General features: G+C 51.9%; 1 protein-coding gene across 8 annotated transcripts in view; it reads right to left on the bottom strand.

Annotated features, from left to right (window-relative positions):
* Positions 1-19635, bottom strand: part of n4bp2 (NEDD4 binding protein 2) — a 69194-nt gene that overhangs the window by 34379 nt on the left and 15180 nt on the right. For 5 of the 8 annotated variants that reach the window (XR_016483998.1, XR_016483999.1, XM_090188361.1 and 2 more), the window contains exons 4-11: positions 18326-18414; positions 17107-17183; positions 14192-14851; positions 9949-13051; positions 6547-7222; positions 6335-6420; positions 4801-4846; positions 4017-4240 (exon numbers count right to left, since the gene is read on the bottom strand). Coding sequence is in view for 3 of the 8 variants with exons in the window: in XM_090188361.1 (XP_090044487.1) it covers positions 4017-4240; positions 4801-4846; positions 6335-6420; positions 6547-7222; positions 9949-13051; positions 14192-14851; positions 17107-17183; positions 18326-18414 (4961 nt within the window). In the remaining 5 variants the exon portion in view is untranslated. The remainder of the gene's footprint in view (positions 1-4016; positions 4241-4800; positions 4847-6334; positions 6421-6546; positions 7223-9948; positions 13052-14191; positions 14852-17106; positions 17184-18325; positions 18415-19635) is intronic. The other 3 variants (XR_016484000.1, XR_016484002.1, XR_016484001.1) reach the window with 1 other exon arrangement.

Here is a 19635-nt window from a genome sequence, read left to right as displayed (position 1 = left end):
CCATCTCTCCTGTTAACACCACCTGGACCAGACTGAGGAGGAGAGAGAGACAGACAGGTCAAAGAGCTGAGTCTCCATCTCTCCTGTTAACACCACCTGGACCAGACTGAGGAGGAGAGAGAGAGACAGGTCAAAGAGCTGAGTCTCCATCTCTCCTGTTAACACCACCTGGACCAGACTGAGGAGGAGAGAGAGACAGGTCAAAGAGCTGAGTCTCCATCTCTCCTGTTAACACCACCTGGACCAGACTGAGGAGGAGAGAGAGACAGACAGGTCAAAGAGATGAGTCTCCATCTCTCCTGTTAACACCACCTGGACCAGACTGAGAATGAGAGAGAGAGACAGGTCAAAGAGCTGAGTCTCCATCTCTCCTGTTAACACCACCTGGACCAGACTGAGGAGGAGAGAGAGAGACAGACAGGTCAAAGAGCTGAGTCTCCATCTCTCCTGTTAACACCACCTGGACCAGACTGAGGAGGAGAGAGAGACAGACAGGTCAAAGAGCTGAGTCTCCATCTCTCCTGTTAACACCACCTGGACCAGACTGAGGAGGAGAGAGAGAGACAGACAGGTCAAAGAGCTGAGTCTCCATCTCTCCTGTTAACACCACCTGGACCAGACTGAGGAGGAGGAGAGAGACAGGTCAAAGAGCTGAGTCTCCATCTCTCCTGTTAACACCACCTGGACCAGACTGAGGAGGAGAGAGAGAGACAGGTCAAAGAGATGAGTCTCCATCTCTCCTGTTAACACCACCTGGACCAGACTGAGGAGGAGAGAGACAGACAGGTCAAAGAGCTGAGTCTCCATCTCTCCTGTTAACACCACCTGGACCAGACTGAGGAGGAGAGAGAGAGACAGACAGGTCAAAGAGATGAGTCTCCATCTCTCCTGATAACACCACCTGGACCAGACTGAGGAGGAGGAGAGACAGACAGGTCAAAGAGCTGAGTCTCCATCTCTCCTGTTAACACCACCTGGACCAGACTGAGGAGGAGGAGAGAGAGACAGGTCAAAGAGCTGAGTCTCCATCTCTCCTGTTAACACCACCTGGACCAGACTGAGGAGGAGAGAGAGAGACAGACAGGTCAAAGAGCTGAGTCTCCATCTCTCCTGTTAACACCACCTGGACCAGACTGAGGAGGAGAGAGAGACAGAAAGGTCAAAGAGCTGAGTCTCCATCTCTCCTGTTAACACCACCTGGACCAGACTGAGGAGGAGAGAGAGAGACAGGTTAAAGAGATGAGTCTCCATCTCTCCTGTTAACACCACCTGGACCAGACTGAGGAGGAGAGAGAGACAGAAAGGTCAAAGAGCTGAGTCTCCATCTCTCCTGTTAACACCACCTGGACCAGACTGAGGAGGAGAGAGAGACAGACAGACAGGTCAAAGAGCTGAGTCTCCATCTCTCCTGTTAACACCACCTGGACCAGACTGAGGAGGAGAGAGAGAGACAGACAGGTCAAAGAGCTGAGTCTCCATCTCTCCTGTTAACACCACCTGGACCAGACTGAGGAGGAGAGAGAGACAGGTCAAAGAGCTGAGTCTCCATCTCTCCTGTTAACACCACCTGGACCAGACTGAGGAGGAGGAGAGAGAGAGACAGGTCAAAGAGATGAGTCTCCATCTCTCCTGTTAACACCACCTGGACCAGACTGAGGAGGAGAGAGAGACAGACAGGTCAAAGAGCTGAGTCTCCATCTCTCCTGTTAACACCACCTGGACCAGACTGAGGAGGAGAGAGACAGACAGGTCAAAGAGATGAGTCTCCATCTCTCCTGTTAACACCACCTGGACCAGACTGAGGAGGAGAGAGAGACAGACAGGTCAAAGAGATGAGTCTCCATCTCTCCTGTTAACACCACCTGGACCAGACTGAGGAGGAGAGAGAGACAGACAGGTCAAAGAGCTGAGTCTCCATCTCTCCTGTTAACACCACCTGGACCAGACTGAGGAGGAGAGAGAGAGACAGACAGGTCAAAGAGCTGAGTCTCCATCTCTCCTGTTAACACCACCTGGACCAGACTGAGGAGGAGGAGAGAGAGAGACAGGTCAAAGAGATGAGTCTCCATCTCTCCTGTTAACACCACCTGGACCAGACTGAGGAGGAGAGAGAGACAGACAGGTCAAAGAGCTGAGTCTCCATCTCTCCTGTTAACACCACCTGGACCAGACTGAGGAGGAGAGAGAGACAGACAGACAGGTCAAAGAGCTGAGTCTCCATCTCTCCTGTTAACACCACCTGGACCAGACTGAGGAGGAGAGAGAGAGACAGACAGGTCAAAGAGCTGAGTCTCCATCTCTCCTGTTAACACCACCTGGACCAGACTGAGGAGAGAGAGAGACAGACAGGTCAAAGAGCTGAGTCTCCATCTCTCCTGTTAACACCACCTGGACCAGACTGAGGAGGAGAGAGAGACAGGTCAAAGAGCTGAGTCTCCATCTCTCCTGTTAACACCACCTGGACCAGACTGAGGAGGAGAGAGAGACAGGTCAAAGAGCTGAGTCTCCATCTCTCCTGTTAACACCACCTGGACCAGACTGAGGAGGAGAGAGAGAGACAGGTTAAAGAGATGAGTCTCCATCTCTCCTGTTAACACCACCTGGACCAGACTGAGGAGGAGAGAGCGACAGACAGGTCAAAGAGATGAGTCTCCATCTCTCCTGTTAACACCACCTGGACCAGACTGAGGAGGAGAGAGAGAGACAGGTTAAAGAGATGAGTCTCCATCTCTCCTGTTAACACCACCTGGACCAGACTGAGGAGGAGAGAGAGACAGACAGGTCAAAGAGCTGAGTCTCCATCTCTCCTGTTAACACCACCTGGACCAGACTGAGGAGGAGAGAGAGACAGACAGGTCAAAGAGCTGAGTCTCCATCTCTCCTGTTAACACCACCTGGACCAGACTGAGGAGGAGAGAGAGAGACAGGTTAAAGAGATGAGTCTCCATCTCTCCTGTTAACACCACCTGGACCAGACTGAGGAGGAGAGAGAGACAGACAGGTCAAAGAGCTGAGTCTCCATCTCTCCTGTTAACACCACCTGGACCAGACTGAGGAGGAGAGAGAGAGACAGGTCAAAGAGCTGAGTCTCCATCTCTCCTGTTAACACCACCTGGACCAGACTGAGGAGGAGAGAGAGACAGACAGGTCAAAGAGCTGAGTCTCCATCTCTCCTGTTAACACCACCTGGACCAGACTGAGGAGGAGAGAGACAGACAGGTCAAAGAGCTGAGTCTCCATCTCTCCTGATAACACCACCTGGACCAGACTGAGGAGGAGAGAGAGACAGGTCAAAGAGCTGAGTCTCCATCTCTCCTGTTAACACCACCTGGACCAGACTGAGGAGGAGAGAGAGACAGGTCAAAGAGCTGAGTCTCCATCTCTCCTGTTAACACCACCTGGACCAGACTGAGGAGGAGAGAGAGACAGACAGGTCAAAGAGCTGAGTCTCCATCTCTCCTGTTAACACCACCTGGACCAGACTGAGGAGGAGGAGAGAGACAGGTCAAAGAGCTGAGTCTCCATCTCTCCTGTTAACACCACCTGGACCAGACTGAGGAGGAGAGAGAGAGACAGGTCAAAGAGCTGAGTCTCCATCTCTCCTGTTAACACCACCTGGACCAGACTGAGGAGGAGAGAGAGACAGACAGGTCAAAGAGCTGAGTCTCCATCTCTCCTGTTAACACCACCTGGACCAGACTGAGGAGGAGAGAGAGACAGACAGGTCAAAGAGCTGAGTCTCCATCTCTCCTGTTAACACCACCTGGACCAGACTGAGGAGGAGAGAGAGAGACAGACAGGTCAAAGAGATGAGTCTCCATCTCTCCTGTTAACACCACCTGGACCAGACTGAGGAGGAGAGAGAGAGACAGACAGGTCAAAGAGCTGAGTCTCCATCTCTCCTGTTAACACCACCTGGACCAGACTGAGGAGGAGGAGAGAGACAGGTCAAATCAGAAGGTGAAAGGGTGATGCCAGTGTGTGTGTGTGTGTGTGTGTGTGTGTGTGTGTGTTACCCTCTCCATGTTCTCCTGTAGAGCCCGTTCTTCAGTCATGATGTCCCTGAGAGAGACATGAGGGCGGGACACACTCCAGTGGTCCAGGATTGGCAACTCATCCCGAGCCTCCGATTGGCCGCTCGGAGACGCAAAGCCGTCTGGACCAATCAGGAAGTGAGCTGGGCGTGACCCGTCCCTGAGCCCGGTTTTGGCCGTCTGTGATTCGCCCCAGTGGACAGAGCCTGGTAAAACCAGGAAGTAGAGCAGGATAGAACAGGAAAACATGGGTAATGGAGTTTTAGTTTACTCGTAGTTTTGTAGTTTTTAGGACTTTAAAACAAACATATATCAATTCTACACGGATGATGTATCAGTAAATCTATATTATATTACAGTAAAACACATAACTATTCAACAAATTAACAACAATGATTTCATGTGTGTGTGTGTTACCTGGGTCAGTGAGGTGTGTGTGTTCCATGGGTCAGTGGTGTGTGTGTGTGTGTGTTCCATGGGTCAGTGGTGTGTGTGTGTGTGTGTGTGTATTACATGGGTCAGTGGTGTGTGTGTGTGTGTGTGTGTTCCATGGGTCAATGGTGTGTGTGTGTGTGTGTGTTCCATGGGTCAGTGGTGTGTGTGTGTGTGTGTTCCATGGGTCAGTGGTGTGTGTGTGTGTGTGTTCCATGGGTCAGTGGTGTGTGTGTGTGTGTGTGTGTGTATTACATGGGTCAGTGGTGTGTGTGTGTGTGTGTGTGTGTTCCATGGTTCAGTGGTGTGTGTGTGTGTGTGTGTGTGTACTCACTCTCTTGTAGTAGATGGTAGGAGAGTGCTGCTTGTCTCTGCTTCTCCTAGAAAGACAACCGCAGACTTAAAACACACACCACTGACCCAGGTTACACACACACACACCACTGACCCAGGTAACACACACACACACACACCCCACCGACCCAGGTAACACACACACCTCACTGACCCAGGTAACACACACCCCACCGACCCAGGTAACACACACACACACACACACACCCCACCGACCCAGGTAACACACACACACACACACACACCCCACCGACCCAGGTAACACACACCCCACCGACCCAGGTAACACACACACACACACACACACCCCACCGACCCAGGTAACACACACACACACACACCCCACCGACCCAGGTAACACACACCCCACCGACCCAGGTAACACACACACACACACCCCACCGACCCAGGTAACACACACACACACACACCCCACCGACCCAGGTAACACACACACACACACACACACCCCACCGACCCAGGTAACACACACACACACACACACACACCCCACCGACCCAGGTAACACACACCCCACCGACCCAGGTAACACACACCCCACCGACCCAGGTAACACACACACACACACACACCCCACCGACCCAGGTAACACACACACACCCCACCGACCCAGGTAACACACACACACACACACACACACTACTGACCCAGGTAACACACACACACACACACACCCCACCGACCCAGGTAACACACACCCCACTGACCCAGGTAACACACACACACACACACACCCCACCGACCCAGGTAACACACACACCTCACTGACCCAGGTAACACACACCCCACCGACCCAGGTAACACACACACACACACACCCCACCGACCCAGGTAACACACACACCTCACTGACCCAGGTAACACACACACCCCACCGACCCAGGTAACACACACCCCACCGACCCAGGTAACACACACACACACACACACCACTGACCCAGGTAACACCCCCCCCCCCCCACTGACGCAGGTAACACACACACCCCACCGACCCAGGTAACACACACACCCCACCGACCCAGGTAACACACACACACCCCACCTGACCCGGGTAACACACACACACCCCACCTGACCCAGGTAACACACACACACACCCACCTGAACCAGGTAACACACACCCCACCTGACCCAGGTAACACACACACCCCACCGACCCAGGTAACACACACACCCCACCGACCCAGGTAACACACACACACCACCGACCCAGGTAACACACACACACACACCCCACTGACCCAGGTAACACACACACACACACCCCACTGACCCAGGTAACACACACACACCCCACCGACCCAGGTAACACACACACCATCGACCCAGGTAACACACACCCCACCGACCCAGGTAACACACACACCCCACCTGACCCAGGTAACACACACACCCCACCTGACCCAAGTAACACACACACCCCACCTGACCCAAGTAACACACCCCCCACCTGACCCAGGTAACACACACCCCACCTGACCCAGGTAACACACCTGGACAGTGTCCTTCCATTTCTGGTGCAGCAGTCTGGCCATGTTGAGGTCCATCCTCACAGAGTAGTCATCAGGAGAACACACACCTGGCAACCAAGCACAGGAGAGCTGAGGGAGTGTGTCTGGGGTGTGTGTGTGTTACCTGGGTCAGTGGTGTGTGTGTGTGTGTGTGTTACCTGGGTCAGTGGTGTGTGTGTGTGTGTGTGTGTTACCTGGTAGGACACCAACAGGGCCAAACAGCTCAACCAGCTGCAATGCCAGTTCTGTAGGCAGCTTCAGTTCAACACTCTGGATGTCCACGAGTCTGTCCCTCCTCTTCTCCTTCTCCTTCCTCCCTTTCCTCTCCTCCTCCTCCTCTCTCCTCTCCATCTCCTCCAGCTTGGCTAGGAGCGACTGGGTCACCTCGTCTACGCAATACAGCTCATCGTCTCCCTCCTCCCTCTCCCATTTCTCCCACTGCTCTGCGCCAGCTCCGCTCTCCGAGTCCCGAACCACTTCCTGCTCCGCTACATCTCTTCCAGGTGGTCTGTGCTCCAGACGAGTGGACTCTCCCAAGGGGGTGTTTTGTTCCTCTGAGCCGCCCCCACCCCCAGACACCGGATGGTTCAGTCCACTAACCCCACCTACCCCTTCGTCCACGCCCCCTCCTGTCCTCCACGTCTCCTCTTCCTCCTCCCCTCTTCCCAATACAACAACCGCCTCGCTATCAGAAAAGCTGGAGGCCGAAGCCTGCTCTCCTGGGGGCGTAACCCGCCCCTCCGTCCTCTCCTCCAGGGACACACCTACGGCCATGTCCAGATCTTCATCACCCTCTTCTTCATCCTCCTCTTCCTCTAGGAAGAGTCTCTCCCCAGAGTCTAGCAACAGATTACTGGTCCACTCCAGATCCTGAGGGAGAGAGGAACCAATGGCACATTTAAAATTAATTTAGGATGGCCTCGCTATATAGGGGACGGGGCCCTACGGCCTCGCTATATAGGGGACGGGGCCCTACGGCCTCCCTATATAGGGGACGCGGCCCTACTGCCTCACTATATAGGGGACGGGCCCTACTGCCTCGCTATATAGGGGAAAGGGCCCTACGGCCTCGCTATATAGGGGAAAGGGCCCTACGGCCTCGCTATATAGGGGACAGGGCCCTACGGCCTCGCTATATAGGGGAAAGGGCCCTACTGCCTCGCTATATAGGGGACGGGGCCCTACTGCCTCCCTATATAAGGGACGGGGCCCTACTGCCTCCCTATATAGGGGACGGGGCCCTACTGCTTCCCTATATAGGGGACGGGGCCCTACTGCTTCCCTATATAGGGGACGGGGCCCTACGGCCTCCCTATATAGGGAGAGTCTCTCCCCAGAGTCTAAAAACAGATTACTGGTCCACTCCAGATCCTGAGGGAGAGAGGAACCAATGGCACATTTAAAATTAATTTAGGATGGCCTCGCTATATAGGGGACGGGGCCCTACGGCCTCCCTATATAGGGGACGGGGCCCTACTGCCTCCCTATATAGGGGACGGGGCCCTACTGCCTCCCTATATAGGGGACGGGGCCCTACTGCCTCCCTATATAGGGGACGGGGCCCTACTGCCTCCCTATATAGGGGACGGGGCCCTACGGCCTCCCTATATAGGGGACGGGGCCCTACGGCCTCCCTATATAGGGGACGGGGCCCTACGGCCTCCCTATTTAGGGGACGGGGCCCTACGGCCTCGCTATATAGGGGACGGGGCCCTACGGCCTCGCTATATAGGGGACGGGGCCCTACGGCCTCGCTATATAGGGGACGGGGCCCTACGGCCTCGCTATATAGGGGACGGGGCCCTACGGCCTCGTTATATAGGGGACGGGGCCCTACGGCCTCGCTATATAGGGGACGGGGCCCTACGTCCTCGCTATATAGGGGACGGGGCCCTACTGCCTCGTTATATAGGGGAAAGGGCCCTACGGCCTCACTATATAGGGGAAAGAGCCCTACGGCCTCGCTATATAGGGGAAAGGGCCCTACGGCCTCGCTATATAGGGGAAAGGGCCCTACGGCCTCGTTATATAGGGGATAGGTTTTCATTTGGGACTCAGACATAGATAGACTAGTGTCCTGTCCAGGGGTGTACTGTACATCAGAAACAGGAGATAGACTAGTGTCCTGTCTAGGGGTGTACTGTACATCAAGCTGTCTCACTACAGAAACAGGAGATAGACTAGTGTCCTATCCAGGGGGTGTCCTGTACATCAAGCTGTCTCACTACAGAAACAGGAGATAGACTAGTGTCCTATCCAGGGGGTGTCCTGGTACATCAAGCTGTCTCACTACAGTAACAGGAGATAGACTAGTGTCCTATCCAGGGGGTGTCCTGGTACATCAAGCTGTCTCACTACAGAAACAGGAGATAGACTAGTGTCCTGTCCAGGGGTGTCCTGGTACATCAGAAACAGGAGACAGACTAGTGTCCTGTCCAGGGGTGTCCTGGTACATCAGAAACAGGAGATAGACTAGTGTCCTGTCTAGGGGTGTACTGTACATCAAGCTGTCTCACTACAGAAACAGGAGATAGACTAGTGTCCTATCCAGGGGGTGTCCTGGTACATCAAGCTGTCTCACTACAGTAACAGGAGATAGACTAGTGTCCTATCCAGGGGGTGTCCTGGTACATCAAGCTGTCTCACTACAGAAACAGGAGATAGACTAGTGTCCTGTCCAGGGGTGTCCTGGTACATCAGAAACAGGAGACAGACTAGTGTCCTGTCCAGGGGTGTCCTGGTACATCAGAAACAGGAGACAGACTAGTGTCCTGTCCAGGGGTGTACTGTACATCAGAAACAGGAGATAGACTAGTGTCCTGTCCAGGGGTGTACTGTACATCAGAAACAGGAGATAGACTAGTGTCCTGTCCAGGGGTTGTCCTGTACATCAAGCTGTCCCACTACAGAAACAGGAAATAGGGCAAGAGCCAATAGGGCAAGAGGAAATAGGGCAGGAGCCAATAGGGCAAGAGGAAATAGGGCAGGAGCCAATAGGGCAAGAGGAAATAGGGCAAGAGCCAATAGGGCAAGAGGAAATAGGGCAGGAGCCAATAGGCTGTTCTGGCTCAGACAAGGTTTACTTCCTTTACACAGATAGAGCCTCAGCCAATACAACAACACACAATAAGCAATAATAATAACACACAATAAAACCACCAACAACACACAATAAACAACAACACACAATAAACAACAACACACAATAAACAACAACACACAATAAACAACAACACACAATAAACAACAACACACAATAAACAACAATAACAACACCAACAACAACACACAATAAACAACACACAATAAACAACAACAACAACACACAATTAACAACAATAACAACACCAACAACAACACACAATAAACAACACACAATAAACAACACACAATAAACAACAATAACAACACCAACAACAACACACAATAAACAACACACAATAAACAACAACAACAACACACAATTAACAACAATAACAACACCAACAACAACACACATAAAACAACAACAAACAATAAACAACACCACACAATAAACAACAATAACAATAATAATAACAACAACAACAATAATAATAAACAACAAACATCCCGACCTGCTGACACGTGTCATAGAGGTCCTCCAGAGTGTGTCTGTTCACCAGTTTAAAATGGCGTCTGAGAATGACGAGGTTCTGCTGTCTGGTCCGGCCCTCCTCCAGCTCCCTCTCCTCCACCTGGCTCCCCTTCTCGTGCGTCACACGGTACGGCACCACGCGCTGGCCGGAGGGGTGAACCGCGACGCCTGCCGAGACCGCCGCCGATACCTCTGGGAGGAAACGGGAAGGGTTGCCGTGGAGAATGGCGAGGGTGTTGTTAGGGGGAAAGTGGTATCCCGCGGCCTCGGTTGGGTTGTCGCGCTGATTGTGGTCGAGACGCCAGAGGAAGGCGAAGTCTTGCGGGTCGGTCTGGGAGGAGCGATCTGTGTCGGCCAATGACGGAGGAGGGGAGGGGCGGTGGGGGTTAGGGTTAAGGTCAGGGTTGAGATTAGGGTAGAGGTCAGGTTGGAGGTTAGGTTTGAAGTTAGGGCTGAGGTTAGGGTTGAGATCGAGGTTAGGGTTAAGGTCAGAGTCGAGATTAGGGTTGAGGTTAGGGTTAAGGTCAGAGTCGAGATTAGGGTTGAGGTTAGGGTTAAGGTCAGGGTTGAGGTCAGGCTTGAGGTTAGGGTTAAGGTCAGAGTCGAGATTAGGGTTGAGGTTAGGGTTAAGGTCAGAGTCGAGATTAGGGTTGAGGTTAGGGTTAAGGTCAGGGTTAAGGTTAGGGTTGAGGTCAGGCTTGAGGTTAGGGTTAAGGTCAGAGTCGAGATTAGGGTTGAGGTTAGGGTTAAGGTCAGGGTTGAGGTTAGGGTTAAGGTCAGAGTCGAGATTAGGGTTGAGGTTAGGGTTAAGGTCAGGGTCGAGGTTAGGGTTAAGGTCAGAGTCGAGATTAGGGTTGAAGTTAGGGTTAAGGTCAGAGTCGAGATTAGGGTTGAGGTTAGGGTTAAGGTCAGAGTCGAGATTAGGATTGAAGTTAGGGTTAAGGTCAGGGTTGAGGTTAGGGTTGAGGTCAGGATTGAGGTTAGGGTTAAAGTCAGAGTCGAGATTAGGGTTGAGGTCAGGCTTGAGGTTAAGGTTAGGGTTAAGGTCAGAGTCGAGATTAGGGTTGAGGTTAGGGTTAAGGTCAGGGTCGAGGTTAGGGTTAAGGTCAGAGTGGAGATTAGGGTTGAGGTTAGGGTCGAGGTCAGAGTGGAGATTAGGGTCGAGGTCAGAGTGGAGATTAGGGTCGAGGTCAGAGTGGAGATTAGGGTCGAGGTCAGAGTGGAGATTATGGTCGAGGTCAGAGTGGAGATTAGGGTCGAGGTCAGAGTGGAGATTAGGGTCGAGGTCAGAGTGGAGATTAGGGTCGAGGTCAGAGTGGAGATTAGGGTCGAGGTCAGAGTGGAGATTAGGGTCGAGGTCAGAGTGGAGATTAGGGTCGAGGTCAGAGTGGAGATTAGGGTCGAGGTCAGAGTGGAGATTAGGGTCGAGGTCAGAGTGGAGATTAGGGTCGAGGTCAGAGTGGAGATTAGGGTCGAGGTCAGAGTGGAGATTAGGGTCGAGGTCAGAGTGGAGATTAGGGGCAAGGTCAGAGTTAGGGTCGAGGTCAGGGTCGAGGTCAGAGTCAGGGTCTATCTGTGGTTTGGGGGAGGGAGGGGTGTCGTTTGTGAAGGTGAGCGCCAGCTTGCACTGTTCCTCAGCCCTGCGACTCTGCCTCCGCTCCTCACTGCCCCCACCAAGATGGCCGACTTCACCTTCCACCCTGGTCTCACTAGCGTCAGTGCACTGACTGACCTCACCAACATGGCTACATTCACCAGCTTCCACACTGCCCTCACCAATATGGCTGTCACTATCAGTACAATGACTTCCCCCACCAAGATGGCCGTCTTCACTTTCCATCCTGGTCTCACTAGTGTCAGTACACTGACTGACCTCACCAAGATAGCTTCCTTCTACCTCCAACAAGTCTTTCTCAACTAAACCCTGAGTCCCCCCCTCTCCGGCGGCCTGAATGGTCTCTCCCTCCCTCTGCTCCACGGTGTTGGATCCAACCACCTGGGTTGAGTTAGGGTTAGCCGACACACAGTCAGGTAATTCCTCCCGACTCAGGACTCGGTCTTTATCAGCCTCCCCTCTCCTCCCTCCTGCCACACCCCTCTCTCCTCCTTCTCCAAGTGAACGGTCTGAGCTAAGGGAGGGGACGGGGGAGGGGCAGGTGGGCAGGGGGAAGGAGTCAACACCTGTCTGTAAGAGCTCTAGAAGCTTCTGGAACTCTGTGACATGAGGCCCGCGACCAGGATGCCCTTCTGATTGGCTGCCTCTGGGATCTGCCTCCTCCCCCTCACCACCTCCCTCTTCCTCCCTCCCAGGGCGCCTCCCATTCCTTCCTCCTCCTCCTCTTCTTTGCTCCAGTACCTCCTCTGAAGGCCAGTCTCCAACAAACTCCAACAACTCAGGCCTCATCCTCTCTCCCCCATCCCTCACCCTCTCTCCCCCATCCCTCACCCTCTCTCCCCCATCCCTCACCCTCTCTCCCCCATCCCACACCTGCTCTCCCCCATCACCCATTTCTCCCACCAACTTCCCTCCTCCATCCTCTCTCTCTCCATCCCCCTCGCTCACTGATTGGCTAGCGTCCTTCACTATGACAGCAGGCTCCAGCCTATCAGAGTCCGTCTTCCTAGTTCTACTCCTCCTCTCTTTCCTCACCCTCTGACCAATCGACTCGGAGAAAGCCACGGGCCTCTCGTCGTCACCATGGAGATCTGCACTAAACACAGACTCCACCAGACAGTAGGGAATTCCTGTCTCTTTCTCTTCCTCCCCCCTGTTCCCCTCGTTGTCCGGTTGCCACGGAGCTTCCGGTTCAGAGGCCACCGCTCCTAAATCAAGAATATCCTCCTCATCCAGAATTTTAGAATGGTCCAGAATCGCACATTTTTCCGAGGCCTTTCCACTGAGGGAGAGGGACTCTGTGGACCCGTGGGCAGAGCTGTGACCCGGGGTTCTGGCTCTCCCGGAGCGGCCGGCCGACGACACGTCGGGAAGCGAGGAGGAGAGCTGGGGGCAGGACCTCTCAGAGCCCTGGACCAATCGCTGCTCTCCTACCAGGTCGCGGCGGGCCTCGTCTGAGGACTTGGGCCTATCAGGAGAAAGAGAGACAGAGAGAGAGACAGAGAGACAGAGAGACAGAAATAGAGAGAGACAGAGAGAGAGAGAGAGAGAGAGAGAGAGAGAGAGAGAGAGAGAGACAGAGAGAGACAGAGAGAGAGAGACAGAGACAGAGAGAGAGAGAGAGAGAGACAGAGAGAGACAGAGAGAGAGAGAGACAGAGAGAGACAGAGAGAGACAGAGAGAGAGAGAGAGACAGAGAGACAGAGAGAGAGAGAGAGAGACAGAGAGACAGAGAGACAGAGAGACAGAGAGAGAGAGAGACAGAGAGACAGAGAGAGAGAGAGAGAGAGACAGAGAGACAGAGAGACAGAGAGACAGAGAGACAGAGAGAGAGAGACAGAGAGACAGAGAGACAGAGAGAGAGAGAGAGAGAGAGAGAGACAGAGAGACAGAGAGAGAGACAGAGAGAGAGATCATCTTTTCATTGTGACTTCAATTCAAGAGAAAAGACGAGGCAACTATTGAGATGCAGCCTGAAACTAACCTTAGCCTTGGCCCTATCCCTGGCCCTAACCCTGGCCCTAACCCTAGGCCCTAACCCTGGCCCTAACCCTAGGCCCTAACCCTGGCCCTAACCCTGGCCCTATCCCTGGCCCTAACCCTGGCCCTAACCCTAGGCCCTAACCCTGGCCCTAACCCTAGGCCCTAACCCTAGGCCCTAACCCTGGCCCTATCCCTGGCCCTAACCCTAGGCCCTAACCCTGGCCCTATCCCTGGCCCTATCCCTAGGCCCTAACCCTAGGCCTTAACCCTGGCCCTAACCCTAGGCCCTAACCCTGGCCCTAACCCTAGGCCCTAACCCTGGCCCTATCCCTAACCTCTAACCCTAACCCTGACCACTAACCCTGACCCCTAACCCTGACCCCTAACCCTAGCCCTAACCCTGGCCATAACTCTGGCCCTACCCTAGGCCCTGGCCCTATCCCTAACCCTGGCTCTAATCCTAACCCCTGGCCCTAACCCTGAACTTAACCCTAGGCCCTAACCCTACCCTAGGCCCTAACCCTGTCCCTACCCTAGGCCCTGGCCCTATCCCTGGCCCTATCCCTAACCCTGGCTCTAATCCTAACCCTGGCCCTATCCCTAGTCTCCTGGTGAGGAATCTTACTGTGACGGGCTAGCCTCCTGATGGGGTGGGCTTGGGTCCTGTTGGGGGGGTAGTTTGGCCTCCTGATGGGGTGGGCTTGGGTCCTGTTGGGGGGGTAGTTTGGCCTCCTGATGGGGTGGGCTTGGGTCCTGTTGGGGGGGTAGTTTGGCCTCCTGATGGGGTGGGCTTGGGTCCTGTTGGGAGGGTAGTTTGGCCTCCTGATGGGGTTGGCTTGGGTCCTGTTGGGGGGGTAGTTTGGCCTCCTGATGGGGTGGGCTTGGGTCCTGTTGGGGGGGTAGTTTGGCCTCCTGATGGGGTGGGCTTGGGTCCTGTTGGGAGGGTAGTTTGGCCTCCTGATGGGGTGGGCTTGGGTCCTGTTGGGGGGGTAGTTTGGCCTCCTGATGGGGTGGGCTTGGGTCCTGTTGGGGGGGTAGTTTGGCGTCGTGATGGGGGGGTCGTGTTGGGTCCTGTTGGGGGGGTAGTTTGGCGTCGTGTTGAGGGGGTCGTGTTGGGTCCTGTTGGGGGGGTAGTTTGGCGTCGTGATGAGGGGGTCGTGTTGGGTCGTAATGGGGGGGTAGTTTCGGGTGAGAGCTTCCCATGATGGAGTGAATGGTCACGTGACGATCATAATTTTCCAACATCCAACGGATCTTCTCTGCTTTAACACTGTGCCTAGTACGTCTTAGAGAGAAAGGAGGGGAGAGAGAGAGACAGAGAGGGGGGGGGGGAGAGAGAAAGAGGAGGGGGGAGAGAGAAAGAGAGGAGGGGAGAGAGCGAGGAGGGGAGAGAGGAGGGAGAGGAAGAGAGGGAGGGGAGAGAGGAGGGAGAGAAAGAGGGGAGAGAAGGGGGAGGGGAGAGAAAGAGGGGAGAGAGGAGGGAGAGAAAGAGAGGAGGGGAGAGAGCGAGGAGGGGAGAGAGGAGGGAGAGGAGAGAGGAGGGAGAGAAAGAGGGGAGAGAGAGGAGGGAGAGGAAGAGAGGGAGAGGAGGGGGAGGGGAGAGAAAGAGGGGAGGGGAGAGAAAGAGGGGAGAGGGGGGGGGGGTGAAAGAGGAGGGGTTATCCATTTCGTTTTTCATTTCGACTTCAATTCAGATGAATTTGTAATAACTTTATTAGTGGTTTGTTTAGATTAAATCAAAGTCAATCCTATCATAATAACTTTATTGGTCATTTACATCAATTCAAAGTATATGGTAATATAGAGATGTCATGTTGTTCGGGATGTGTATGAGGAAGTGAATTCAGATGACCAGCATGCATCTGTTCAGAAACTAACTGTGAGAACTTTCAGAGTCTTCTGGATTGATGATGAACTGAAACTGTGACAGGTCAAAGATATAATGCCCAGCATGCACCTGTTCAGAAACTGTGACAGGTCAAAGATATATGACCAGCATGCACCTGTTCAGAAACTGACAGGTCAAAGATATGATGACCAGCATGCACCTGTTCAGAAACTGACAGGTCAAAGATATAATGCCCAGCATGCACCTGTTCAGAAACTGACAGGTCAAAGATATGATGACCAGCATGCACCTGTTCAGAAACTGACAGGTCAAAGATATAATGCCCAGCATGCACTTGTTCAGAAACAGTGAGAACTAAAGCTAATGGGGATCCAAATAAACAAATAACTTTATTGGTACCTCTCCAGGTGTTTTGTAATAACTTTATTGGTACCTCTCCAGGTGTTTTGTAATAACTTTATTGGTACCTCCCCAGGTGTTTCGTAATAACTTTATTGGTACCTCTCCAGGTGTTTGGTAATAACTTTATTGGTACCTCTCCAGGTGTTTGGTAATAACTTTATTGGTACCTCTCCAGGTGTTTTGTAATAACTTTATTGGTACCTCTCCAGGTGTTTGGTAATAACTTTATTGGTACCTCTCCAGGTGTTTGGTAATAACTTTATTGGTACCTCTCCAGGTGTTTGGTAATAACTTTATTGGTACCTCTCCAGGTGTTTTGTAATAACTTTATTGGTACCTCTCCAGGTGTTTGGTAATAACTTTATTGGTACCTCTCCAGGTGTTTGGTAATAACTTTATTGGTACCTCTCCAGGTGTTTGGTAATAACTTTATTGGTACCTCTCCAGGTGTTTGGTAATAACTTTATTGGTACCTCTCCAGGTGTTTGGTAATAACTTTATTGGTACCTCTCCAGGTGTTTGGTAATAACTTTATTGGTACCTCTCCAGGTGTTTGGTAATAACTTTATTGGTACCTCTCCAGGTGTTTGGTAATAACTTTATTGGTACCTCTCCAGGTGTTTGGTAATAACTTTATTGGTACCTCTCCAGGTGTTTGGTAATAACTTTATTGGTACCTCTCCAAGTGTTTGGTAATAACTTTATTGGTACCTCTCCAGGTGTTTGGTAATAACTTTATTGGTACCTCTCCAGGTGTTTGGTAATAACTTTATTGGTACCTCTCCAGGTGTTTGGTAATAACTTTATTGGTACCTCTCCAGGTGTTTGGTAATAACTTTATTGGTACCTCTCCAGGTGTTTGGTAATAACTTTATTGGTACCTCTCCAGGTGTTTGGTAATAACTTTATTGGTACCTCTCCAGGTGTTTGGTAATAACTTTATTGGTACCTCTCCAGGTGTTTGGTAATAACTTTATTGGTACCTCTCCAGGTGTTTGGTAATAACTTTATTGGTACCTCTCCAGGTGTTTGGTAATAACTTTATTGGTACCTCTCCAGGTGTTTGGTAATAACTTTATTGGTACCTCTCCAGGTGTTTGGTAATAACTTTATTGGTACCTCTCCAGGTGTTTTGTAATAACTTTATTGGTACCTCTCCAGGTGTTTTGTAATAACTTTATTGGTACCTCTCCAGGTGTTTGGTAATAACTTTATTGGTACCTCTCCAGGTGTTTGGTAATAACTTTATTGGTACCTCTCCAGGTGTTTGGTAATAACTTTATTGGTACCTCTCCAGTTCCCTGGGTTTGTTCTTCCACCAGGTACTAGGCTCCCGGAACAAAACCTTGTAGTTGTGCCTCAGAGCCTGTAGGAACATACAACACATCCTACCATTAGACTGTGTGGGTACATACAACACATCCTACCATTAGACTGTGTGTGTGTAGATGTGCCTCAGAGCCTGTAGGGACATACAGCACATCCTACCATTACACTGTGTGTGTGTGTGTGTGTGTGTGTGTGTGTGTGTGTGTAGATGTGTGTGTGTGTGTAGATGTGTGTGTGTGTGTGTGTAGATGTGTGTGTGTGTGGATGTGGGTGTGTGTGTGGATGTGGGTGTGTGTGTATGTGGGTGTGTGTGTGTAGATGTGTGTGTGTGTGTGTGTAGATGTGTGTGAGTGTGTGTGTGTGTGTAGATGTGTGTGTAGGTGTGTGTGTGTGTGTAGGTGTGTAGATGTGGGTGTGTGTGTGTAGGTGTGTGTGTGTGTGTGTGTGTAGATGTGGGTGTGTGTGTAGATGTGTGTGTGTGTGTGTAGATGTGTGTGTGTGTGTAGATGTGTGTGTGTGTAGATGTGGGTGTGTGTGTAGATGTGTGTGTGTAGGTGTGTGTGTGTGTGTGTGTGTAGATGTGTGTGTGTGTGTGTGTGTGTAGATGTGTGTGTGTGTGTGTGTAGGTGTGTGTGTGTGTGTGTGTGTGTGTGTAGATGTGGGTGTGTGTGTAGATGTGTGTGTGTGTGTAGATGTGTGTGTGTGTGTAGATGTGTGTGTGTGTAGATGTGGGTGTGTGTGTAGATGTGTGTGTGTAGGTGTGTGTGTGTGTGTGTGTGTGTAGATGTGTGTGTGTGTGTGTAGATGTGTGTGTGTGTGTGTGTGTGTGTGTAGATGTGTGTGTGTGTGTAGATGTGTGTGTGTGTGTAGGTGTGTGTGTGTGTGTAGATGTGTGTGTGTGTGTGTAGATGTGTGTGTGTGTGTGTGTGTGTGTGTGTGTGTGTAGATGTGTGTGTGTGTGTGTGTGTAGATGTGTGTGTGTGTGTGTGTGTGTGTGTGTGTGTGTGTGTGTGTAGGTGTGTGTGTGTGTGTGTGTGTGTGTGTGTGTGTGTGTGTGTGTGTGTGTGTGTGTGTGTGTAGGTGTGTTTGGTAACATAAACTTGAATAACTATTGAAATGTATTTCTGATTAAAATGGAAGGTAGTTTGTATTTTCACATTAAAGAAAGAAGAGACAGACCATAGTTACGTAGGGTTTCATCTCCCAGCCCTGCATGTTGGTGTTGTCAATGACAACAGGAGAGAAAGAGGCCTCCATCACTTCCTGGGCTGAGGACATCAACACCATGTTATTCAATGGGAAACAGAGACCATTTACATGGTTAGGGTGTAGGGGTTAGGGTGTAGGGGTTAGGGGGGTTAGGGTGTAGGGGTTAGGGTGTAGGGGTTAGGGGATAGTATATGTTGGTGTTGTCAATAACAACAGGAGAGAAAGAGGCCTCCATCACTTCCTGGGCTGAGGACATCAACACCATGTTATTCAATGGGAAACAGAGACCATTTACATGGTTAGGGTGTAGGGGTTAGGGTGTAGGGGCTAGGGTGTAGGGGTTAGGGTGTAGGGGTTAGGGGGTAGGGGTTAGGGTGTAGGGGTTAGGGGGTAGGGGTTAGGGTGTAGGGGTTAGGGGGTAGGGGTTAGGGTGTAGGGGTTAGGGCGTAGGGGTTAGGGCGTAGGGGTTAGGGTGTAGGGGTTAGGGTGTAGGGGTTAGGGTGTAGGGGTTAGGGGATAGTATATGTTGGTGTTGTCAATAATAACAGGAGAGAAAGAGGCCTCCATCACTTCCTGGGCTGAGGACATCAACACCATGTTATTCAATGGGAAACAGAGACCATTTACATGGTTAGGGTGTAGGGGTTAGGGTGTAGGGGTGTAGGGGTTAGGGTGTAGGGGTTAGGGTGTAGGGGTTAGGGGGTAGGGGTTAGGGTGTAGGGGTTAGGGTGTAGGGGTTAGGGCGTAGGGGTTAGGGCGTAGGGGTTAGGGTGTAGGGGTTAGGGTGTAGGGGTTAGGGTGTAGGGGTTAGGGGATAGTATATGTTGGTGTTGTCAATAATAACAGGAGAGAAAGAGGCCTCCATCACTTCCTGGGCTGAGGACATCAACACCATGTTATTCAATGGGAAACAGAGACCATTTACATGGTTAGGGTGTAGGGGTTAGGGTGTAGGGGTTAGGGCGTAGGGGTTAGGGTGTAGGGGTTAGGGGCGTAGGGGTTAGGGTGTAGGGGTTAGGGTGTAGGGGTTAGGGTGTAGGGGTTAGGGGTTAGGGGATAGTATATGTTGGTGTTGTCAATAACAACAGGAGAGAAAGAGGCCTCCATCACTTCCTGGGCTGAGGACATCAACACCATGTTATTCAATGGGAAACAGAGACCATTTACATGGTTAGGGTGTAGGGGTTAGGGTGTAGGGGTTAGGGTGTAGGGGTTAGGGTGTAGGGGTTAGGGTGTAGGGGTTAGGGTGTAGGGGTTAGGGGATAGGGGTTAGGGTGTAG

This window comes from Oncorhynchus mykiss, chromosome 10, assembly GCF_057628025.1.
Source record: "Oncorhynchus mykiss isolate SJ-2025 chromosome 10, ASM5762802v1, whole genome shotgun sequence".
Classification (NCBI taxonomy): Eukaryota; Metazoa; Chordata; class Actinopteri; order Salmoniformes; family Salmonidae; genus Oncorhynchus; species Oncorhynchus mykiss.
The sequence above is the reverse complement of the archived record's forward strand: the minus strand, read 5'-3'. Positions and strand labels throughout refer to the sequence as shown.